Here is a 25,416-nt window from a genome sequence, read left to right as displayed (position 1 = left end):
ACGGGAAACCGTGAACGCGCAATGGTGACTCCCGAGAACGGATTTAACCAATCAGATGGGGCTATTTTTCCAGTAATGGGTGTCAACCGGGAGTTCAATACACCAATCAGAATGCCGTTCCAGAACACCACATGGCATAATTTGCTTTGCACCGCCCACAGAACTTCAAGAGCCCCCCCCCCCCACTCCCTAAACCCGCCACAGATATCATGGGAGGAGCCGCGGCGTGATGGATGACTTCATGAACCAATGAAGATCCGGTATTTAAGCGACGTCATTGACAGCCGCCAGCTGTCACGAGGACACAGTAGACTTCAGCACTGTTGCTATGTTAGTGTAAGACGGCGCTTTCCTTCGGGACAATGTTGTTTTCGTGTTCCACCTGAGTGTGATGCGTGAATGCATGAATAATGTATTCATTGTGAGCACTTTGAGTGTCTGGTTGTCCAAAAAAGTGTCATGTTAAGTTTGATTTATTATTAATTATTCTCCTCCTCCATACGTAACTTAATTAGAAGCATCCATCCATCCATCCATTTTCCGAACCGCTTGATCCTCACTAGGGTCGCGGGGGGTGCTGGAGCCTATCCCAGCCGTCTTCGGGCAGTAGGCGGGGGACACCCTGAATCAGTTGCCAGCCAATCGCAGGGCACACAGAGACGAACAACCATCCAAGCCCACACTCACACCTAGGGACAATTTAGAGCGTCCAATCAACCTGCTATGCATGTTTTTGGAATGTGGGAGGAAACCGGAGCACCCGGAGAAAACCCACGCAGGCCCGGGGAGAACATGCAAACTCCACACAGGGAGGCCGGCAAGCATCCATCCATCCATCCATTTTCCGAACCGCTTGATCCTCACTAGGGTCACGGGGGGTGCTGGAGCCTATCCCAGCTGTCTTCGGGCAGTAGACGGGGGACACCCTGAATCGGTTGCCAGCCAATCGCAGGGCACACAGAGACGAACAACCATCCAAGCCCACACTCACACCTAGGGACAATTTAGAGCGTCCAATCAACCTGCTATGCATGTTTTTGGAATGTGGGAGGAAACCGGAGCACCCGGAGAAAACCCACGCAGGCCCGGGGAGAACATGCAAACTCCACACAGGGAGGCCGGCAAGCAGTTAACTTAAATAAGAGGTCTGGTTTACTCATCTCTGCAAGTAGACAATCATATTGTGCCCCTCTTAGAAGTCCCCCCAGAAAAGAAGTGTTCATGACTGAAAAAGGAAAGAAGTTCTCATTATCAGTGAGTATTAGCAGTATTGAAGCCTTCGCATTTTAAAACCATGATACACTGTCAAACCGGTAATCTGTTCCATCTACATTTAAAACAGAATAGTGATCAAAATTTGGAAATGAATTAGCAGTCTACAAATATAAATTTTGTTCTGCTTTATTGCATCTGTGTGCTGTATTTACGCAGCTTTCTTTACTCAGCTATTTGGTTTTAAGTGTGTCAGCGGCCTTCATATAAAAAATTGTAATAGGCTAATCTTAGTTGGTCTTCCCTCCCACACATGAAAGCTGGAGGAGAGCCTTTTGTGTGGTTTGTATCTCCTGTGTTGTGCGCTACAAAGGGAATTCATCCCAAGTCTGCCCTTCAGTGCTTCAATATGCAGAATGAAAAGTCGTGTCCCAGAAATAAAGCAACCGAGCAAAAATAATGCGAGATGCAGCGGCGAGACCAAAATAAACAGACTTTTTTTCTTATTTAAAAAGCAAAAATGAATGCCAAAAAATATATTTTTGTCATCTCACGTTATACTATCCAACCGCCCGCCCCACTGTCAAACCAAATGATTATAGTGTAAGTAAAAAACAAAGCAAAGAAGCATAGAAACGCTGTCTGTTTGGTACCCTTTGGCAATTTGTATACTTTGTGTTGATCTCTTCATGCAGGCTTATGTAAGATCAGTGGAGTGTTTGAGGGTCATTGGGACTCTGTTGTGTTCCTTAGCACCACATAATGAAAAATACATGAAATTAGATTATGTACAAATTTACTGGGGTATAATGGGACGGGTGTTGCAAAAGCGAGGTATTGAAACAAAAATCACAAGCATGCACATTTGAATACTTTGGGCCAATGTCAAACAGTCAAACGAAATCTCATCAAACACTGCATGGCCCGTCATGTCCGTTGAAACACCAGATGGCAGTATTGGACGTTTCAATGGGGCCTCGAGTCGTATATAGAATGATATATTTCAGGCCAACAGTTCTGTGTTTGCCACAATCAAAGACATTTAAACAAATAAAAGTCCGGAAAGCATACCTTCAACAGAAAGGAGGGAGATGTCAGGTTTCTGGGTGCAAAAGGATGATAGACTTGAAAGGATTGAAGTAGAGTGGCTTGCTGCTTCCTCTGTAAAGAATTTTTTGTGTGGAGAGTAAAGACACAGCCAGTGTGTGTCCTTAAATACAATTACACCAAAATGTAGTCAAATGAATTCAATGACAATTAAATGCAGATGAGCGTCGCCGCTATGGAGTTGTTGTTTTTTTATTCAATCTTGTGTATTCATTGAAAACACAAATGGTATTTACACAAATGTTGGTTTGAGGTCTTCCTTGAACACCACCGGATGTGCAGAGCGGCAGAGTTGATAACCTTCGTACTCGCTGTCCGAGGAGTCCGAGGACAGCAGCGAGCCTCGCTGCAAGCAAGAGTCGCAATAGGGTCTGTGGTAGAAAGAGTACTCCGTGGAGCTGCTTGAGTCTGAATCCCAGTACCCGTGGAGGCCCCCGCTGTGTCTGCGGGCGAGCTCCTTGCTGAGCTCCTGGCTATCGCGACCCATCTCCATGTCAGATGTATTGACGTGCTCCGGAGAACATTTGTGAGACCTTGATGCCATACTTCCCACGTCTTCATCTTTCAAGTCAAAATCGCATTTGGGAACCTGGAGGATGGAACCATCCCCCGAAACTCCCCCATTTAGGGTGATTCCCTCCGGATGCTTCTTTCGATTCTGACAGCCGTCCCTTATCCGCCTATCTGCGTGAAGGCAAGGTGGCGTCAAACCACGTCTGGGCGAATGGAAAGGCGGTCGACGTTTCCGCATAGCGTAGGGTGAGATGCTGGGGTAGCGAAAGACTACAGGAGAGTTAGGGGAACGCGGTGTCCGCATAGAGATGGGTGAAAGTGGGGAATCCTCTGGAAATCTGCTATGAGAAGGCACCCTCGCAGATTTTAGAACAGTTGCCAAGACCGTGTCCACACTCAGTTCTTGGAGGATCTCCTGCAACTTCTCGCTACTAACGAAACCAGCTGGTCTGGCGTTTGGTCCCAAGGGCGATGTTGGTCCACTGGTCAACGTTTCTACCTCAAAAGGGTTCACAAGTCTGGGGGATTGTGGGAACGTGACAAATTTCACCTTCTCCTCTGCTGTCCTATGAAAGCCCGAAGAGTGGAGTGGATCCTCTGCTCTGAACTCGCACGGGTCTGCATCCAATCCACGGGAAAGAGGAGATGGGGCAGCGATGGGTGTTACACAAGATGGCAAAGAGGAATGATCGTAAGATCCCGGACAACTAGTTGACGAGGGAACAGCGACAAGACGAGGGGAAACAGGCGGTGGCGGTGAGAGTCTGGACTTGACATCGCCATGAGGTAGAGAAGCTGAAAGTCGACAGGACTGAAGTTCTGTGGTCTGAGTGGAGGAGGACTGGAAGTTGTCCGCCTCCTGCTCCTCGGACGTTTGGCTGGCTGACACCAGGCGCAGAAGTTTGTCTTTGGCGTTGCTCACCTGCTCTTGCAAGCTGTCAATCACAGCGTTCTTCTGGAAAACAGCAAATAAAAATGAAGTTAAACCTCTGCGTTTCAAGAGCTTCGGACCAAAAGAATTCTCTATTCACCCTGCGTCCATAGCACTTCATCAGGATTGTGGGTGAGCTGGAGTCTATAACTGACGTTAAGATAGATACGGGGTACACCCAGGACTGATGGCTAGCAAATCACAATATTACAACTATCATTATTTGGATTATTAAATAATCAGTAATCGTTTATAGTCCCATTTGTACAAAGTTGACCCAGGACAGGATAAGCAGGATAGAAAATGAATGGATGGCTGGGCAAATGGACTTGTTTTCGAACACTCCAAATTGTCGCTAGGTGTGAGTGTGAGCACGGATGGTTGTTTGTCTCTGTGTTCCCTGCGATTGGCTGGCAACTGGTTCAGGGTGTCCCCCGCCTACTGCCCGATGACAGCTGGAATAGGCTCAAGCACCCTCCGTGACCCTTGTGAGGATAAGCGGATCGGAAAATGGATGGATGGATAAAAGATGTGGCTTCATAGTACCTCGCTGAGAAGCTTTTTCATGGAGTTGTTCTCCCCGAGGAGGAAGTAGATATCTTCCTGGCTGTAGACTGTAGGCTGGCTTTTACTGGGGCTGCTGAAGTACTTGGCCATCTGACTGGAGTTGTGGTGGTCGTCCTCAAAATGCCTCCACTCGGTCAGCTGCTCATATAGGCAATTGCAAAGGGAGAAAAAAACCCCCCAAACAAACAATTAAAAAAAAAGTTTTCTTCTAATTTAATATACATTGCCCCCACATTCTCTTGACGATGAGGTTTCTAACCTGGGGCACGAAGAGCATGCAGTTGGTGGCGAGCGTGCAGATGAAAATGGCACCAGCCACGATGCTGTAGACCACGTTGGGCCAAGCCGGCATGAAGATGGATACCGGTATGGCCACGCCGGCACAGAAGGTAACCAAGGAGACGGCGGTGAGAATGGTGGGGGACTGGTTGACCGGAGGGTGGCTGACGTTGCTGGTCAGGCCGGCCAGATATGTGCCGTAGAGCAGGAGACACCCCTGAAGAAGGACAGGGTGAAGAAATTGTTTTGGACATTTCAAAAAGTCTCTTAGGGTCACACTATAATGGGAAAATTACAAGGGAAGATATCGTTTTAATGAGTGACTGTTGACATTCTCACACAAATGTTACTATCTTGACAGAAATTATGATATTATGTTGAATTATGGCTAGTTTTTGTGGAATTATGACTTATTTAAAACATCTTATTTCATTAAAAAAAAATTACAAATTAAAACTTTCCTTTTAATGTTAGTTTAAAAATATATTTTCTTAATATAATTTATTTGTCAAAAACTGTGTTGCTGTCACTATAATCCAGTAAAACTGCTGTTTAATTTCCCTAAAATTGTTAAATCAATGACAATACATAAAATAAGGACCGTTGTCTCGTGAAATTATGACATCACCCCATAAATTAACAACTTTTGAAATGGTTACAACTGCTTCCCGTAACTTTATTTGGGTTAAAATATTTTCTCATAATGTTATGATTTTAGTCTTGTGATTATTAGACTTCATTCATTCAACAATATTACTTGTCCCTTTAAAACTACAAATGTTTTTTCCATCTCTACTCTCATAAAACGACAAATTTATTCCCTTGACAAATTTGTTCTCTAACTTTATTTTAATACAGTACCATTATTTTATTGTAGTTTCTGCGTGGCCCTTCCATAACACTGCATCATTACACTTATGGGAAGAAAAGCAAACCTAAACGTTATATCCAATGAGCCCTCAGATGGTTCTATTTGTGGAGAGTGGGGAGATAACTTACCTTTTTAACAACTATAATCATAACCCACAGATCAGAGTAAGCAGAAGAGCAGGAATCAAGCTGAGACAAAGAATAGGAGATGTTCTTATCCACCATCTAGAATGGAGAAAAACATACCGTTGGTCAGGGGAAACCACACACAAACATAACAAATATATAGCCTGTCGGCCTTTAGAGAAATTTTGATATTCATCAATCCGACTGTATTAGACTCACCTTAACGACTGCACCGAGTGATCGAGAACAGCGAATGGGGTCTGAGAGGTTCCAGGCAGTCAGGACCAGCAGGTCCACCAGGATCAAGAGAGCCACCATGGCCATTAGCTGAATGTCTCTGATGATCTGACATGTGGGAGTGTAAAAGGAGTACCAGTGAACTAGGACCTAGGTGTTGGTGAAAGATCCTTAAAGTCTTTTGAGTACAGGGATTGCATTGTGATATTTGTAACCTCGGATCTGTGACGTAGATATGCTCACACTTAGTACACTGTGCTGCGTTTAAAAAAAACAACAACAATAACTAGTAGGTTCGAATAACAAGATCAGCTCCATGGTCATACCTACCACTCTCTTGTCGGGCACTCTCTGGGTGAACACTCTGTACAGGCGCCATGTTTTTCCTAAAATGGGTCCAAACACCATCGTGCTGCCGAGACAGAGGGTCCACACCCGGGCCTGTGGAGGGAAACATGGACTGTATTTTACACACTGTAACGCGCTCTAGAGTATAAGCTGCACCTTCAATGAATGGCCTACTTTTAATCGGTTTTCATATACAGGGCGCACCGCAGTCTAAGGTGCATATACTGTAATGAATAGAAGTTATAATATTGGCTGTGGTTGCATTATGCATCCACTAGATGGAGCTACATTAAAGGAATACAATACAATACAATACAGCTTCATTTATATAGAACTTTCACAACGGCTTGCAGCTGTAACAAAGCGCTTAACAGAATATTTCAAATACTACGTCCAAGAAATCAGAATACTGATCCATATATAAAGCACATCAGATTATAGGGCGCGCTGTTGGCTTTTGAGAAAATTGAATGCTTTTAGATGCGCCTTATAGTGCGGAAAATACGGTTGTACTGTAATCGAAGAACAATGACAAAATGGCAATTATTGAATATTGTGAACCATTTCAGTGTTTGGGAGTCAATATCGCAATAAGGTGCATTTGAGACTTCCCCATTTCACTCCCAAAATTCAGATACTTTCCATTCAACTTCATATTTATTGTACTACATAAAGGGTATAATGTTAGAAATATATACGGGCCAAGTTCTCCAATTTTTATTTTCTCTGAATTACCTGCAATCAGACAATATACTGTATGTGTGAAGAGCAAAAGATGCGCTCTTACTGACAGGGTGGACATTTGTGGCTAATGTTAGCGCTTACCGAGCACATGGTGGACCTTCACTTAGCAACATGATTCGGTTAGCAAGCTGATTGTGTACTGTTTAACAAATATATCAGGTTTTATACCAAGTGATATTTCACTATGACAGAGTGGACATGTTAAGTTTGACAACAGACAACTACAGGCATTATATGATGAAAATGACAAAACAAAAGTATAAATATTTACCCTGCAACTAGCCACTGTTTCTTCAGCCTTCACTGAAGAAGGACAACAAAAAAGATTCCTAATCTGTTTGAGCATTTATTAGATATCATTGGTATCCATTTTAAGGTCCATATATACACTAGCAGGCCCAAGTATGGCACTAGTATGAAAAAAAAACATTACAAGTGTGACAAAATAATTCTACCAGTGCACTGAATTCTTATTAGTCTTATTAGTGATGACCAAGAGAGGAACTTAAGATAGATATCAGATATCTTGAATAATTTTCTGATTAGCCTTCCATTGAAGTGAGAGCTACTGTACCCACATGTAGTACAGCTGTCGACGCTTCCATTTGAGGGTGCGGTCGCGGATCGACGGCAAACAGGAAGCCGCTGCTGTAGGTGAGGACACTTCCGAAGAGACTCAGGACATTTAGGTTGGGACTCGACATCTTCACTATCCTTGGAGAAAAAAAAGAAAAGAGTGTACAGTTTTGATTGACACGGTCAAAGAGTTATAAAGAGTTTAAGATTGTGTTTGCGAAGAACTGTTTCTACTCATTTTTAGTACATTTTGTGCACACAAGAAAGTCAATTTTTGAGAAATTTTAGTGCCTTAACTTTTGTATCTGACAATATGCCAATGTTCCACTCATTTCAAATGATGAGTGTTAGAATAAGCGATTGAACTTAGCGTTTCACCACCTGTTGTTTTTGAAGCGAAGGGTGAAGAGCAGGAAGCAGAAGGCCAGCAGGATGCCGCAGGAGAGCAGCGTCCATACCACGGCGCTCAACACCGGGGAGAGCGAGCGTCTCGGGACATCCATGACCATCTGGGGAAAAAAAAGTACACATGCCTCATGATCATCTCAAAAATATTCACAGTGCTTCACATTTTGATGTTTTCGCCTTATTCTATCACGGAATAAATTCAAGTTGTGCTCTCAAGTTTCTACCCACAAAATTAAAAATTTAAAATTCTATATTTAAGAATTAAATCTGACTCGAGAGGCGAGGTATCAGAAGCTTGCTTGTCCATCAAATGTTGGCTCACAAAACAAAGAAAAAAAAACAAACTTTAAACTTAACTTGAAAAATGTTGGAAGTCGAGGTGCCACTCTCCTTTACTGATTTTTTAATTAAAAAATGAAATGACAAGGTTGACACAACTATCTTACTAAGTTGCACCCATTCCTCTTTGCGTCACCTTTCAAGCTCCATCAGGTCGGAAAGCATTTGTTCCCTGTAGTGACGAGCAAGAATCTGCAAGTAATTGACACGCACCTAAAAAAGGTGTAGAATTGCCTAAAATGCCACAAAATGGCAGCAAAGCACTACTTAGTCCAAATGAAGTTCCTCAACACATTTCCAAATAGTTTTTTGGCAGCAATATGCCAAGCAAGATGGCGGAAAAGCACAACTTTCGTTTCAATCAAGCGCTCAGTTCAACATTAGTCCTTGTTTTCAATCATTTTTGAATAACTCCGTAAAATTTCCAAGTGGGTGACAAATGAAGCACGGGGAGTACTTCCTGGGTGCCCTGCAAAATAAATGTTTAAATGTGGCCGCTAGCAATGATTACCCGACTGAGACTGCAGAGTCTCTGCAACACCTCCATGACCTCCTGCCTGTGGATCCTTGAGTGGCTGAGACACAGCTCGGAATCACAGCGGGAGCTGCAGTTCCACTCAGCCTCCATGACTGGCCTCAGTCAGTCCAGTTTCACGCGCATATCCTGTTAAATATAACAAGAAAAGGTCTGGTTGTTGGAAGACAGAAAAAAGGATTTTACTTTCCAATCGCAGTACACATAGCATCCACAGTGTGGTGCTGTGACAGAGACTTTTCAGATAGAGATGCCGGGGAACAACGAAGAAGACACTTGATTAGGTTGACAATTGCAAAATCCAAAACAAGATCTGTCTAAGTTCTGTCGTGGAAAAGTATATAGTTACGTTAGGTTCTAATAGAAACTGTCAAAGAGGTATTCAATTACCGGTAATACAATTTATCGTTGGGTCGCTAAGAGCTGTTTTTGATGATCTCACATGACAGATTAATGCTGGCTCTTTTGTACAAGAAAGTTTTCAAATAACATTCATGATTTTTTTTGTACTGAAGAATACAGAATCAACGATCTACGCATGTAAAACCTTGTATCTTTGTTGTACCTCAAAATAAGTCGATTTGATACTAATTTTAGTGATTTTCTGATTGCACTTGAAAATGTGTCTTGTTCTACTCATTTTAATGCTATACTGCTACGCACGAAATATTATCTCTTTTCTTATTATACTTATTTCAGTACTGTACCGAAAAGAAAAGGCAGTTTTCTACCAATTCCATAGTTTAGTTGCTGTACCTGAAAGGTTGTCAGTTTCTACCGGGGGTGTGCGGGAATCAGAAAAAAAAAACACATCAGCAACATTAAATCTTATTTTGTTTTTCTTGCTATCACATTTGTTGAACAGTGTGGAATTATTTTAAGCATGATTCAAAGCTTTTGAAAACAAACTTTTCAATTAAGGTCAACAATGAAATGCCTAATCTTTCTTTGTGGGTTTTCACAGAGGAGCACTTTTCAAGTACTAATTTAGTACCTGAATGTACAGCAATGTTAATTCAATACCATATTTGTTGTACAGTTCTGTACCAATATTAGTTTCATACCTGATAGTTTTCCATTAATAGTAATAATTATGATTGTTCTTTTTTTTACTCTTTCTATTTTCCTATTTCTTTAATTTATAAAATGAATAATAATTATCTGTTACATTTTGTTTTGATTTTTGATACAACATTGTATTGGATCTCATGATATTGACCAAATGCACCGAGAGTTGAGGCTGGTTATTACAATTTATTATTTCCTGAAGTGATGTCATTCGTTTCATGAAACCACGCACACGGGTAAAGCACAATTGTCTCTTGTTATTACAGCTCCAGCCTTTGATTGTACATAATACTTGCTTGGGTATAGGATTGAAAATTTTGTGTAATGTTATTGCTGCGAGACGACACTAGTAAATATCTCTTTTATTTTTATCGCGAGTAGAGCGCGTACAACACCAAAGCTGTAATTTGCCCCTCTGACAAACAGAAAATGTAGGAGTGACAAACATAGACATGGACTGAGCAAAGTGCCTGCAGGCATTTTCACCCGCCTGCCCTCTCTGCACCGACATGTACTTGCGCTCGCGTGGCTGAAACTCACACCGACCGACTGTGACTCAGCCACATGTGGCTCAGACCGGCGTTTACCTGAGCAACATGATGCAGCAGGCATCCTGTCTTGCTCATTGTCTAAAGTTTATCAGGTCTGAGCCATCACGGAGCACTCAAAGCTCCCGCAAAACGGCACCGAAACACTTGACAGTAGTCATTGCATCTGGATTGAGTAACATCTTTACATAAGCGGTTCCGAAAATGGTTGGGTGTTGTGAAGAGCTAAGTTTAGCCTGGGGCGTTAGTTGAAATTACGGAGAGTCTTTGCCATTAAGTGCATGTACGCACGTACTGTACTTCCACTGCATTTTTTTTTTGTCACATCGCCTGATCTTGTAAATAAAGTGGACATAAAAAGTCTGCACACCTATGTTCAAATCTGTTCAATCTGGAGTAGTATTCATAAAAAAATTTTTATCCTGGACTTAAATTATCCTCGGAAGAGGATAGTTCGATCGTGGGTTTTTTTTTTTTCCCTCTCCCTACCCAGCGTTTTTGCTTTCTGAATTCTGATTGTAATTTCCCCATTGCGGGACAAATAAAGGATATCTTAATCTTAAAACATTAGTTATTAGTTAGTCGTATTGAACCAGCGCTTCACAAATGGTGGTGCAACATGTGTAGACAGACAATATAACAACAATACTGACAGGCATACTAATTTACCCGGTGCAAAAAATATATTACGATGACTCCAGTTTACTGAGTCAGTTGTGAAATTCTGTACAATTAAATACAAAACAAATGTTTTTAAGAGGGGAAGTCAAAATAAACAACTGAAAAAGATGGGATTGCATAAGTATGCGCACCATTTTAAAACTGGAGATGCGGCTGTGTTCAGAATGAACAATTCAAATTCACACTCAGGTTAATTCGGAGTCAGCACACGACAAGTCGCCATTTCAAGTGCCTGTGATTCACCCCAAGTGAAATCGAGCTGTCCTAGTAGGCTTTTCATTTTTTTCGTGTTTTCCAACAGAAGCCTGAAGTTTTTGTGGTTGCGCTTACGCCAAATATACCTTTGAGAATTATGGCCAAAATGTTCCAACTTGGGTTACGTTGGACCATAACAAAATCTGTCAATCACGTGTGGAACATGTGTAATGATCCAAAGAAAGAAAAGCTACACTTAAAAAAAAAAAAGTCCTTACTTTTCGCTTTGCTGTATTAGCAGGACCAAAAAATGCTTATTCTATTCCACAAAGTTTGCTGAATGCTCGATTGTGTACTGTTTTACTATGTCAAAATGACTACTGTGAATAAGGAGCCATTAAAACAACATCGCGAGAGGATTTGTTGCATTTTATGTGTCATAAGCTCTTTTTGAATCAAAGCAGCAAAATCATCTTTCCCTAAAGAAACAAATACAAATTGATGGTATCGCCCACATTGACCTACTTCGACTAAAATTAACGGTGTTGAGAGAACAATGCAGCAGCATATCTGGGAAATGTCTGCAGTTCCTGTTCTTGTCCTTTTCGTCACTTTTCCGAGTTTAGCTTGCACTCCCCGCTACTTCCTGCAGGAAAGCCCCCTGCTCAAAAGAGGCATTTCCTCCCCGTTTTTCAAGAACCCCACTTTGTGGCAGTGGAAAGGTCAGCAAAGATGGCCTGACATTCGTCAGCGAGGGGATTTTAAAATGTATCGTCAACGTGACAGACAACATTGTTTGAAACCCCTGAATGCTAAACAGCAAGTAAACCCCGAGCAACGGAGTGTCTTTGAAAGATTATCCTCACCGTGCGCGATGGGTGAAGCGCCATATTTCAATCGGAAATGGTAAACATGAATCATTACGCGTGCGGTTTCGCGTTTGAAATCGTTCTAACATTAATGATTGTCAGATCTGATTTTACGAGTAGATTATGGAGGGAAAAGTCACTCTCAACAAATCCTACACCGCGAGATAATCACTCAAGATGATCTTTCAGAGACCTCCAACAATCAGGCCTTTATCGGATCGATTATCGCAATGTAAAGAATGTAGCCCTCTTGAGACTGATCTTCCCTCCTGTCTGACTTTTTAATCGAAGCGATAAAATCCAGCCCCGTTTGCGCTGTATTGCAGTTATCCCACTTTCAGGATTAAGATTAACTGCGGCTGCTGGCCTCATGTAAATCCGAGTTGAGAGGCCAATATTGAGGCATTCCACCTCGTCCAATGCTCCCTTTATGAGTTTATTTTCTGAGCTGAGTGAGAATGCAATTTATTGGGGATAATCTCTGGGCGCATGGTGGTGCATTTTGCACCAATGGCGCCCTGTTGGAGAGAGGGTCAAGAATATAACCTGGTTAGATGAGTCGGCTCGGTGGGAGACATACCTTCATTTACCTACTCTATGAGATACTATGAAGTACAACTTCTGGTGCCTGGTCGGCAAGAGTCCCAAGTGTTCTTTATTGATAGCATATGGCAGATGGTTTTCACTGCGGGTCACTCGTGGTTAATTAAGACGAGGAGCAGTAAATGAGCAAAATAAAGATGCAGTGTGTTCGTCCACAATCTCCACTTGGCTGCAATGCCGGTTAATCGTTGCCCTTAGTCTCCACTCAGATAATATCTCTTCATGGCGAGAAGTAGTGCCTTTGTTGTTCTTTGTTACATTGTCGTATTGTGAAGACTGTTGCGTTTTCATGCTCCAAACCCGAATAGGAAGTGAGATCTGGAGTAATATTCATAAAACATTAGTTATTAATTAGTCATATTGAACTAGCTCTTCGCTAATGGTGGCGCAACATGTGTAGACAGACAATATAACAATACTGACAGGCATACATTCTTTACCCGGTGCAAAAAAAAAAAACAATAAAGATTACTATTACTCCGGTTTACTGAGTCAGTTGTGAAACTCTTTTTCATGTGGGTCTCGATGTCCATATTGTTCTGCCCCCTGGTGGCCAAGGGGCACACATCAAAAGGAGCAGCACAATGTCTGTGTAATTGAAACAAAAAAAGAAATGGCAAATATCGTTTCCTTGTATCGCATTTCATTTTGTCATCATTATTTTTTCCCAGGTTTTTTTTCTCCGTTTGTTGGCAATTAAGACTGATTACATCTACGTGAATATTTGTCATGCTTTCATCACAAGAGGAAGTTATGAACTCACCAATTCGCCTACCTGACAAAAGAGCCAGAACAGACTCAAAGGAGTATAAAATGAATCAAGCCAACCTTAGGGTGATCCCAACTGGTCCCGTTTCGGTTTCCATGGCACATGACTCCGGTATGCTTGGATGAAGAAGCGACAGCAAGCATGGCTTCACGTTGGATCCTCACGCTTGATCAGAATCCCATTTCCAAGCACGCGTCAAACTTTCCACACCACCTCCTGTCAGGAGAAGCTCGGCACACTGAGAGTTAGTGAGGAGGGAGGTGTGTGTGTGTGCGTGTGTCACAGGAAGGGTGTGTGTGTGTGTGTGTGTGTGTGTGTGTGTGTGTGTGTGTGTGTGTGTGCGAGGCTCTCTCTCTTTCTCTCTCTCCCACATGTCTACAGCCAACAGGGTTTAAACTGTGGTGGCCCACTCAGGTTGTGACAGAGTCCTCGGGGACAGGGTGGCACATGTCGGCAAGTCTACTATGCAACAAATAAATACGCTTGTTTGAATGGAAAGAGATACACACACACACACACACACACACATACACAGAGATCATGTGTCTGCATAGGCTGCCGTGATAATATTTGGATGCATCAAGGTGGTCTGAAAACTTCACCAACATTTGTAATGCCAAGCTTGACAAACAATTGATGAAGGTAGAAGCCTCTCATCCAAACAAGTTGCCGTAGCAATGGCCACACAAAGGTGGGATGTCAAGGGTGGGGACCACACTAAGACAGAAAGACAAGAACATACACATATACACACACGCGCACACACACACACACACACACACATAGACAGCGTCATTCCTGATGAGGGCGTGTCAACACTGCTCACAGCTTTGAGACACACCAAGATATGATTGTAATATAAACACAATAATGTTCAAAATACACTCGCATTACCACAAACAGAGAGGTACATGTGTCATCTTTCTCACAAGTTATTCAAAATATTCGAAACTGTATGATGATGCACTGCAAACAGTAAGCACATTAAAAAGAATACATGCCTGACAATTTCAATCAAAAGCGGAAAAGTGGGTATTATTATATTGTACTCACTGTCGAAAGAAAAGCAGGTATGCACTTTTCCATCTGAGTAATGGTTCAATTCGATGAATGTATCTCCAAGCGGCTAAGCAGCTATCACCTAATTTTTTTGGGGTGATTCTTAGTATTTTCTTCCATGTTTACTTTTTTTTTTTGTATTAATGGGCACCCATGCTGTCCATTGGACAGTGACAACTCACCTGCTATTGTTTTAGACCGTGCTTCACTAACTTTGCAAATAAGCATCTGCAAACAAAATTCTTACAGGTTCTGAAATGTATTTGAAAAATTAGAAATGATTTGTTGGATTTTTGGTGAGGATCTGGATAAAAGACTTTTGGACATTAAGGAATTGAGGCATTTTATGTCATTTTTCAGAATTTGAATGGTGCAGGTGTAGTCAACATTGTCATGAAAAAGCAGAAGCGAGTGGAATGTGATTACACAACACAAGTAAGAGCATGCGTCAAGGCGTTGAAAGCGCTTTGGGATCCGATGACAGCGCGCTCGTGTCCCGTTGAAGAACAAAAGCGTTTCTGTTACATGCGGCGCGTGTCAGCCGCTATCATGCCATCAGGATCAGGTTTAAGATGGATTTGTTTCGCAGATGCAATGTCGCTGCTTGCTAGAGGCCTGCTGGCGATGACAATGGTCAGATTACGAACGGGCTGAATATTTCATTGACGTACAGAGCAGGAGTCAGTTCGTCAAGGTGAGGTGTTGACCTGGTCCTGTGCAAAAGTCACCATTAGAGTTCTTTCAGCAAGGCTATGATGTGATGCCTTACTAAAGCATTGCTTACAATTGACTCTTTTTATCTAATGTCAGTTCATTTGAAGACATCAATCAAGCATCTTTGCGAGGTGCTCATAAAAGTACTATGGAAAGAAATGTCACATGGAAGATTATCAATCATTTCAAGTTGAACAGCCCAGGAAATGTGTTCAATTCTCAAGGAGTTCCTTTTAAAGGACCCCTGATTCTCCAAACTAAAATGGCAGATTTTTCAAGTACAGTAGGGGTTCTTGAGACGGTTTTGTCGCAAATTTCCAATCACTTGCTTTCCAAGGTTTTGTTCGAGTCAATTTGGGGTGAGCATTATTGTCATAATGAAGACAGAATTCGAGCCAGATGTGCAGGTGTGCCTTCGGAAGTGTCCATGTGATGCGTGTGAACTGGAAACATTTATACAATAACAATTTTCCAGCTTCGCTTGTTGCTGGCAGGCGGCACCTCAAGTTTCCTGTCACTGAGCTGGATTGTGATACATGAGAGTTGGGAGTTGAAAGCCAATTCAGGTTGGAAAATCCCTTGAAAGAGCAAGGAACCACTTTTGGTAACTAATGGTGCAAAATGGAGATCTTACTCTTGAGGCAGCGACAGACAATCAGTGGAAAAAAAAAGGTCATAGTGACAAGGGAAAAGTCACACTAAAGTACAGTAAAAGTACTTCAGGTGTAAATTAGCATGTGCGCTCACTACAGAAAATGTACGTTTGCATTGAATATTGGTGTTCATTAATGGGCACTGTCCTCTGGAAATAAGTCAAATATTTAAGGAATTTTTTTTGTTTGTTTTTACACAAGTTTGTAGCATTTGGAAAAGTGCCAAAACGATGGCGCAAATGTTACAAAAAATATGTCAGCCAAGAAAAATGATGAAATAATACACTGAAGTTGCAATCACTCAAGCAAATGATGGTGAACAGTGAAGAGGGAAAAAAAAGTAAGCATTAGGATTGACAAGCTATAGGTCTTCATTCCTATCAGGAAAAAAAAAAGACTTTTCTCAGAAATAAATAGGAGTTAATATTTTCCTCAAATAGATATTACACTTATTTTAGAAATGAGACTGAAGACATTTTCTTTAAAAAAAAACGTATCCCCCCCCCCCAAACAAAATCCTTTCAGATTTGACATAATGCAACTTTATTGTAACATTAAAAATTTTTGTTCCCCCGCATGATTGAATTTTTATTAGGGTGTCCTCGAGATTGATTTGTAGGACACTCATCAACCATTAGCTCTTTTTGAAGAACAAACGAAGAGCAGTCACTTTGAAAACGCTCGGTATAGGTTTCCTTTATAAGGTTGGCCCGCATACATAATCATAGGATTATCACGGTAACTTTGGCAAGTCTTGATTGTTCTCTGTTAGGCGAGTCTGGATTCATGCAGACTGTCATGTGTAAAGGCTCAGTTGAGTATTCGCACTGTACATTCAACCCTTGTCATGTGCGGGGCATTTATACGACGTCTGCGGCCCTTATAGCTGCGATTTTAAGAAATCGGCACAATTAGGCATGAAAATCGTCTTTGCACATACACACACACAAAAAAAGGCCCACATTGATGAGTTTTTTAAAATCAGAATAAAACATCGACAATAGTTTAAACTTGAATAAATTGTCTGGCACACTGTACCGCACGTGTCTTTTATTATTACGATTGATTATCATCATATTCCTATCGATAAGAAACATTCTGATTAAGAGCAAAGTATGCTGCAGGTTAATTTAATAAGTAGTTCATTATTTTTTATTCTTGTAAAGCGATTGATAGAAAAGCAGTTATTCGGTTATAGACTTTTTCTGTATTTAAAAAAAAAATCAGACTAGAAAAAAAATTGCAGTAATCTCGGCACATTTCAGGGTGCTTATATACATCGTTGGACACACACAAACAACACGGTATTGAAAAGACATTAGGAAGAAGCTATTAGTATTGTCATGTATTGTATCTAAGCATCGCTGACCAAAAACACAAATGTTTATGCTTTGTTTTTTATGCTTGAGGGAACTCCTGTAGTGTGCCTGGGATACGTCAAGGATTGATCTTGGGAAAGTCAAATAAAAGGAGCGCCTCACTTTTGTGTTTGGTGGGGGTGAAATAAAATCTAAATTATTACCTATTGGGAACAAGCAATGGATATTAAAGGGGACCTATTACAGGAAATGGACTTTTGAAGTGCTCGTATTCTATAATATGAAGGTATTTATCCACTGATTTCAGAAAATGTTACCCAACAATGGGGCCAACTTCAATTAACACCCCACAAAATGTATCTGCCAATGATATGATCAACTGTGCTGGGTGAAGAACCTGAGCCACTTCCAAGTGACAGTCGGGCTAAATTAGTGGGTGGTGGCTTTGAGCAAGTGCCATTCATTTGCAGTCTGGACGCAGCGGAGTGACATTGCACAACAAGTTTCAATTTTTACAAAAGCAACACGTTTTCCCCGCACCTTCTCCGGTTTTACAAGCACATTTTTTGCAGTTGATTCCAAAGTCTATTTGGTATGTGTATTATCAAATGCGCCCGTGTGCTGTGCAGTCGTTCTTTATCCTTTGGGTATTTTGTCAAAGTTGTGTCACTGACCCAAGACACCAGGGAACTGTTTTAAACAACTCATTATATATTCAGACTCGATGTGTACAAGTAGAAATTGTGCGGAATGGCGTACATGTTGGGCGGCGTATGTAGAGATGGTAATGTCCTAGCCCAGCAGAACCCTCTGGAGGCGGTCGGCAGGCACGCTGTTCTCGTCCTCAGATTCTGCGTCGCTCTGCGGGTTGGAGCTGCAGGGCGATGTGGTGCACTCGGGCGAGCACAGGTAGTGCATGAGTGGCAGCCGGTACTTGCCACAGAAGTCCACAAACTTGATGTGGCGCACACACGAGTCAAAGTAGACGCCTGCCGAACAAACCGAAAATCATGATGGCGCCCGATAAAAAAAAAAAAATTCCACATTTGAGCAGAAAACCTAACTGTACAAGCAATATTTCTGCTTGGCTCTCGACGAAGGCGGACGCTTCTGCTCTGCTCCCTGCCCCCCCACCTTTTTTTTTCCCCTGCTCGCCACTTAGTCTTCTTGTGCTGTCTTTTGTCCAACTTTTTTCCCTAGCCTCCTACTGTGTTTTCATCCGAAGAACTAACCATGGAATTAGTTGGCTGGTCTCTCGATGTAATTGACAAAAAAATTTTGACGGAAAGAGCGGGCAGTGGGGAGCCTGCTTGCCCTCCGGGGACACTTGCTGCCGGATACGCCCTGGATCCATGGAGAAAGTGGAGACCGGTGTGCCTGACAGTACTGTCCGTGGAGGACGTGGAAGACATCTACATTATTGGCCTTTTGATAACAGGTATGCTGCTGTTTGGTGTTGGCAGCTTGCTGTTCTATCGCAAAATTCAACCGACGGGAGCAGCTCTATTGGAAGTGAAGAAGCTGCCGGTCACTCTGGATGGCTGGGCGCGAATGTCCAACACTCAGACTCAAGCGGTGACTGAGCTCAACCTGTTGCGGTTTGGAGCGACTCCGCGCGATCGATAATACCATGGAGACGTTGGAATTTTCGCTTCGAAAAGGAATTGAGGATTGGCTGATCGGCGCCAGTGAGAGATACAGACCAAGGACTCAAGGCTGTCTGGAATTGTTGGCGGCCGTCTCTCCAAAACAAACAACGCTATCTGGCCTTTCCCCTGGATGGAAATACTCATGGAGTCTAGGGCCCCCCACCACCAACCCCCCTCCTTCTCGGCCATGGACTGATAAGCCGGGACTGTCTTCATGATGAGCAGACCTCGACGAAGCAGCTATGACCTGTACACGCATACACATACACAACTGGACAACCACACGCGCATACACATCCTTGTTATCAGCGTCTTCATCGCTCCGATTCTTTTTCCCCCGTGACGTGGTTCGATGATGCGGAGCGCAACGGTGACCGTGCGGCTGGTCGTCGTCAGCCGCGTCGCGGTTACCCTACCCTACCCCCCCTTCCCATTCACCCCCCCCCCCCCCTTATACATGTTATGTCTTGTGACTTGTTGTAACTGTCTAATGCTTATTCATGTGCTAGGGTCTTTTTTATCCTGGACTTAAATTATCCTCGGAAGAGGATAGTTCGAGCGTGGTTTTTTTTTTTTTTACCTCTCCCTACCCAGCGTTTTTCCTTTCTGAATTCTGATTGTAATTTCCCCATTGCGGGACAAATAAATGATATCTTATCTTATCTTAATATAAAGTGGATATCAAATTTCTACACACCCCAGTTCAAATGTCAGTATATAAAGTAAAATAATCATTTCAAAACTTTTCCACCATGAATTAAACCTAGAAATAAAAATGAAAGTAAAACTAAACAATTAAACTTTTCAAGTGCATCTGAAGAACCCCAAATGAAGTGTGGCTCTTCTATAGGCTATTGCTGACAAGCTAAAAAAAAACAAAATTATACTCACCCTTCATTTAAGAAGAGTTAAATGAGATGACAAAGAACCGGACGATCGCCATTGAGAAGGCGCGTCTCTTCACCGTCTGAGGAATATGTCGCTCTTCGGCTTTTTTAACGCTCGTCAACAAATTTTGAGTTTTGGGGGGGGGAGGGGGGGGGGGTTGGTTGTATTTTTTTTTCCCAGCCAGAGATGCAAGTCAACTTAGCTCAAATAATTTTTTATACTGATTCCAAACGTGGCCTTCCCCTTATTTTTTTCTGTAGAACATCCGGTTTTCAATCTATATTAGGAATATTTATGGATTAAAGGTTTGATGAGCAACAGGTATTTTTTTTTCTGATACGTCATAGCTATAAATGACAATGCATAGTATAATCCATATTGCAGATGCTTTTAGAGATAAAAAAAAGCCATTATCAGCTTTCAACTTGTTATCTTCTGGAGATTTCTAGGATGCGGAATAACTGACCTGCACATTTGGGGTTGGGGCACTTGCTGGCCAGGTCCAAGTACTTGAGCAGGTGGGAAGGCATGTCTGGCGGCGAGTAAGGGACATTCCTGCTTTTGATGGTTCGCCCGGCCAGCTCCAGCAGCGAGGGGGGGTCGTACACCAGCTCCTTGACGAAGCGCACCACCAGCGGGTTCCCGCGGAGGCTGAGCTCCTGCAGGTGCAGAAGGCTCAGGATCTCCCGAGGTAGATACGTGAGCAAGTTGTTGTGGAGACTCAGCGAGCGCAATGAGTGGAGCCTGAAGCCAGACAAAAAAAAAAAAAAAAGAATGAAATCATCAGGCTGAGGCTAGGGCAGCTTGTTGGGATGACAACAAGGCGTTCTTGACTTACCGAGTCAGCTGCGGCGGGACGCTTTGGATACGGTTGTCACACAGCACCAAGTAGCTCAGGTAAGGCAGGTTGGCAACCTCGGCAGGAATGGCTGAGATGAAGTTTCCACCAAGATACAATAACTCCAGACTGCCAAAGCAAAGAGACAAAAGCGGTCCATAAAGATGTAACATCAGGAATCATTAATAAAAAAATTTAAAAAATGCACATGATGCTTAATATAGGGGTTTTTTTTCAAGCTTATTTGAGATCTACTTGGAAATGATGCATTTATAAGCACATGAGCGGCCACGACTTTTCCATCGTGTGTGTGCGTGCGTGTGTGAACTTTCTTTTCATGATTTTTAATGATGTTTTTTTTATCTTGTTTACCAATTTCAAAATGTCTTCATATTAAGTATTAATGAACACAACTGTCACATTACACCTACCACTATGTCTTATCAAAAATAAAATAGCAATTATTCTTGTATTACTGTTTTCATTATCAATTTTCTAAACAAAAAATATTTGTAATCTATCCACTTTTTGCTTTAAACATGATTGAATTCTAATGATGTGACAACTTGTGCTTTCAAAAAAGTCGATATACTATTATAACAATTTTCTTGGGAAAGAGACCTTTCTTCTGACATTTTTAAAAAATAAAATTGCAACTTGATATGATTGCCCATGTTTTCACCTAAAAAGGGACAACAGACTACATGATATAAACATATAGTGTATCCCCCCCAAATAAAACTATTCCCCCGAAATACAACTTGATTCCAAGATTACCTTTGCAGCTCTCAAAATGAGAAATTCTAGGGCCCCCCCCCCTCATAATTTGACTATTTTAATACAGCGTGGCCCGAAAAATCCTCCTCATTTATTAACAGAGGAGTTACATTTATAAACACTGAGAAGCATAAGCAGAGGCAGATGTGGCAATTTGTTACATGGGTTTCGGCAACGGGCTATGTAAAGTTATTATGGCCTTAAATTATGGTTTTCAGGAACAACAAATTTATCAAAGATCTGTCCTATACAAATAAAATGTACTTTTAAACTGGATTTGAACGATGTCCGGCCAAGCAGATTGAACTGACAAAAACAAATTCACCAATAGGGGGAGCTCATACTGCATTATGTTGATGCTCGTGGAAATGGGGAACATTTACTTGCAGTCCAACTTTCTTATGCAACTCAACTTTCACATGGCGGGGGCAAAAAAAACAACAACAAAAAAAAAATTGAAATGCAAGCATATTTTTACTAGTCTGTGCTACTTTCTGAACAACGTCTCGCACACCGCGTGATGGATCACGCGTGATAAAGGCATTAAGACGTGGAAGTCTGATCTTTCACCGGGCTCCAGGTCACTGAAGCGTAACGGCAAAACAATTAAACCTTCACTGGTCCAGACGACGAAAGCCTCTCACACACCATTGTTCCTGGTCATGCAATGAATTTGAAAAAATATATACGTACCAGCGGATTAGCAACATAGCAAGAAGAAATAAAATATTGTCCATTTTATGGACCTGTCTATCACACATCGTCTAATCTGCTCATGACGTCATTCATACACTGTATTAGTTGAAAGGTAAACGTGAACGTGCCCACTTGGCACGGTGTCAAAGGTTGTGCATTTGGCTACATTTACACTCTTGTCATTTTTCCAAATGTTTTGAACTTATGCTTCCATGTCAGAGTTTTACCCAGAAAGATTAGTAAAAATTCCTCGCATGTGTCTCATGTTGTTTGGAGCGCCAAGTAATAACCAGTTACGCCTGTGCTGTTTGCAGCAGAGAACATGCACTTCATTTTGACTCAAGTCATGAAAAATCAAGCGCCACTTTCATATAATCGACCATTCCTTAGGACTGCCGCATATCGAGCGATGCAACTAAACTGGACTAGCAATAAATAAATACATTTTTTTAAAGATTGAAGACTTGACCTCACACATCTACCAAGTCACTGCAATGGAAAAAGTATGACATCTTGTGTTTATTATTCGATATAGCTGTGGACCCCTGCTGTCGTGGTTTGGGACCGTCAGATTCACATATTAACTAACCCCCAACCCCCCCAATATTTGAAAAAAAATGTTTGTTTTTCTCCCCTACAGTGTTTAGTTTTTGTGGGAAACGCATATTGGATGTTCATCATTGTTTTTTGAATAATTTGAGGTTTGCATTAAATAACTATTATACAATCACCCCCCCCCCCCCCACTGCATTTCAATGGACATCAATTATAAGTGGACCGGCCCGATCCCAATTCCCCGCAAAGAGTGGGGGTTCCACTGTATCGCAAACCTTGAACCCGGATTGGAGTAAGGTTTATTGTAGTCATTCACAACAAAAATGACAAGTTGAAGAGCTTGCAACTGTCCCCAGATAACCTAACAGCTTGCCCAGATTAAAAAAAAAATCTTTTGTGTTTTGTAAAATGTCCGACGATTCTGGAATGACTCACTGGCTTATTTTCCTTTGCCACATGTGAAGTTTCTCATATTTTTAAAATCAGGGATGCATGTACCCTACTTCAATCTAATGTCTGTTTCCACTTGAATATGCAGATGTTTTCATTTTGTGACTCCGAGAAAAACTGTTTTGTAAGAACTGTTGTTGACATGTTGGCACAAGTAGAAGTTCACTCAGATGCTTTCATTAAAAACCAAACATCTTTATGCTTTCCATCCCCTGCAAGAATAAGCTACGTTGAGAAACCGGAAATACTGCTTGCCAAAAACCAAGTCAATATTTAGCTGTATTACACAAACACACAGCTGATTATAGCTACAGGTAAGAGTCTGGAATATTGACTATTGCAAGACAAGTGTGATTAAATTGAGGCTGCCACACCGATGTCACAAATAAGAACGTCGAAACCTTGCAGTTTTTTAAGCATTTACTACGACACCTACCAAATAAGTATCATTAAGTCAGAAATCAGATTCTAACAACAATACAAACAAATGGGGCAATGTCACTACAACTTTTAGTATTTCATACAATAATAATAATACATAGACTGCACTTCTTATGTAATAAATTTACGTAGGCACTATATAAATAAATTAAATGAAGAGCTACAAACATTTTTTAACCCACTTGATTAAAACAAAAAATAAAACAGTGAAGGCATCACCCACACGCAACGTGCAGCTGAAATAGTGACCATTCATCCTCACACAAAGATGATTGGTGGGTCAAAGGTTGATGGGTCCATCGCAGGTGAACTCCACAACCCCCGTTGCCATGGTGACACGCCCCGCTTTTGTGGAGCACGCTGTGATGGGGAAAATCCCGAGCCGTACCTGAAGTAACCTCGTGTGAATCGCGAACGTCGCTCTCGTAGCGCAGGCCTCAACCTTCCTGAACCCGAAATCATCTAACAGCGACGACATTACGTCCATCTGCATCATACTCGGCACGTGTGAGGTAGAAGTCGTAACATTGTGACGTTTCTATCCGACGAGCACGCTAGCAGTGACCCACCTGGTTAGGTTTTCAATCTCGGCGGGAATACTTTTCAGTCTGTTTCCGCCGAGTGACAGCGACTGCAGACGCCGTAGTTTGGTGCACTGCAGCGGGATCTCCTCGAAGCGGTTCCCGCTAAAGTTCAGCACCTCCAGCTGCATGGAACCGAAGCCCTTTGGCAGTGAGAACTCGTTCAGGTGGTTGTTTTTGGCTATGAGCGTCCTGAGTTTAGCTAGCCGTGTGAAGTCCTCGCCGATGGCCGACAATCTGTTGTTGCTGATGTCCAGCAACTGGAGGTTGGAGAAGTAGGTGACCGACGTGGGCAACGCGCACAGACGGTTGTTGTTCAGAAAGAGCTGATTGGCGTCTTTTCTATTCTCGTCGCTCACGCTGTCCACGGTGAAAGTGTTCAAGTTCAAGCGCGAAAAGTCGAGCACGCCGCCGCTGCCCACCGCCGCCCCGTTGTCAACCTCCATTTTGAGGCTTTTCTTCTAAAGAGTTTTTCTTCAAACCCCGAGCGAAGTCCGGTGTGGAAATTTTCGCTCAGACGAGGACGTCACTAGCTCGTCACCCCTCTTGGTTTTCACGCTCTAAACCACTCGTCGCTCCCTCCAACATTTAACCGAGTCTCGGGGTTCGTAAACCAAACATCACATGGAACTACACATGAGCTTTTCATGTGCTGTGCGGGCCACATTTGCAGTTGCCCTTTAATGCACCCGAGGTTGTTCCCACCTTTTGTGATTGGTCGAGCCTGACTAAAAGTCCCGCCTAACTTGTTCGCTATTGGTCCTCCAATCGGGAATGATGATGATCCACCCTTCAAACACCAGCTTGCCTCGAGTGGTGGGATGCCTCCGAGTGGCGCGAGGTGGGGAACGCCGGAGCTCTTGGGCCACTGATGCGGCTAAATGCCCACAAGCCGGCGGGGAAGGAGGTGGGGTCTCACCGGAAGGTGAGGCGCCCAGCGCTCGCCCCGCCGGAACGCAGCGGAATGGGAGTAGCCGCCCCACAACCCTCAAACAATAATCAGGCGAGGGCCCTTCCTTGGACCCGCACTGGGTGTGAACCTCGCGAGGCACCAGCGAGAGTCGTAACGGGGGTGGGAGCCGGGAGAAAGCCGTCAGTCCCGAGGACTGCCGATTGCCCAGGAGGAGGAGGAAACTCAAACTCGAGTGACATTATGCAACACTACTTTTCGGTTACATTATTATGCAAGACCGTGCAGGCTAAGCATAGCGTGGTTCGAAGAAAAACGTCCCAAAGCATCACTTTAAAAGTGACCCCCCCCCCCCCCCCCC

The 25,416-nt window shown here is 42.6% G+C and overlaps 2 protein-coding genes across 3 annotated transcripts; both read right to left on the bottom strand.

The window, feature by feature from the left end:
• Positions 1-1,991: 1,991 nt before the first annotated feature.
• gpr156 (G protein-coupled receptor 156) lies at positions 1,992-16,462 on the bottom strand. Of its 2 annotated transcripts, XM_086124474.1 has the most exons (10): positions 13,585-16,462; positions 8,769-8,921; positions 7,892-8,019; positions 7,513-7,648; positions 6,173-6,283; positions 5,825-5,950; positions 5,609-5,704; positions 4,590-4,826; positions 4,310-4,468; positions 1,992-3,787 (listed from the first exon to the last, which is right to left on the bottom strand). In XM_086124474.1, exons 2-10 carry the CDS (start codon positions 8,883-8,885, stop codon positions 2,552-2,554), a joined length of 2,346 nt encoding a protein of 781 aa, XP_085980600.1. In that variant the 5' UTR covers positions 8,886-8,921; positions 13,585-16,462; the 3' UTR covers positions 1,992-2,551. The 2 variants fall into 2 exon arrangements, with proteins under 2 accessions (XP_085980600.1, XP_085980601.1); XM_086124475.1 differs by lacking the exon at positions 13,585-16,462 and having other exon boundaries at positions 8,769-9,044.
• Positions 16,463-16,981: 519 nt separating this feature from the next.
• LOC147198154 (leucine-rich repeat-containing protein 58-like) lies at positions 16,982-25,208 on the bottom strand. Its single transcript, XM_086124477.1, has 4 exons — positions 24,134-25,208; positions 20,646-20,774; positions 20,274-20,551; positions 16,982-18,259 (listed from the first exon to the last, which is right to left on the bottom strand). Exons 1-4 carry the CDS (start codon positions 24,589-24,591, stop codon positions 18,063-18,065), a joined length of 1,062 nt encoding a protein of 353 aa, XP_085980603.1. The 5' UTR covers positions 24,592-25,208; the 3' UTR covers positions 16,982-18,062.
• Positions 25,209-25,416: the final 208 nt, after the last annotated feature.

Source organism: Hippocampus guttulatus, chromosome 11, assembly GCF_054856545.1.
Source record: "Hippocampus guttulatus isolate MCC_2025c chromosome 11, RoL_Hgut_1.0, whole genome shotgun sequence".
Taxonomy (NCBI): Eukaryota; Metazoa; Chordata; class Actinopteri; order Syngnathiformes; family Syngnathidae; genus Hippocampus; species Hippocampus guttulatus.
This window is presented reverse-complemented; position numbering and strand designations above follow the sequence as displayed.

Excerpts from the sequence above, each read along its gene's own strand:
- LOC147198154 (XM_086124477.1), bottom strand. The coding sequence starts at position 24,591 with ATGGAGGTTGACAACGGGGCGGCGGTGGGCAGCGGCGGCGTGCTCGAC. Across the intron at positions 20,775-24,133 it reads GAGATTGAAAACCTAACCAG|TCTGGAGTTATTGTATCTTG; the intron begins GTGGGTCACTGC and ends TTGCTTTGGCAG. Across the intron at positions 18,260-20,273 it reads CCCCAACCCCAAATGTGCAG|GCGTCTACTTTGACTCGTGT; the intron begins GTCAGTTATTCC and ends TTTGTTCGGCAG.
- gpr156 (XM_086124474.1), bottom strand. The coding sequence starts at position 8,885 with ATGGAGGCTGAGTGGAACTGCAGCTCCCGCTGTGATTCCGAGCTGTGT. Across the intron at positions 8,020-8,768 it reads GACTCTGCAGTCTCAGTCGG|ATGGTCATGGATGTCCCGAG; the intron begins GTAATCATTGCT and ends TTTTTTCCCCAG. Across the intron at positions 6,284-7,512 it reads CGTCGACAGCTGTACTACAT|GCCCGGGTGTGGACCCTCTG; the intron begins GTGGGTACAGTA and ends TTCCCTCCACAG.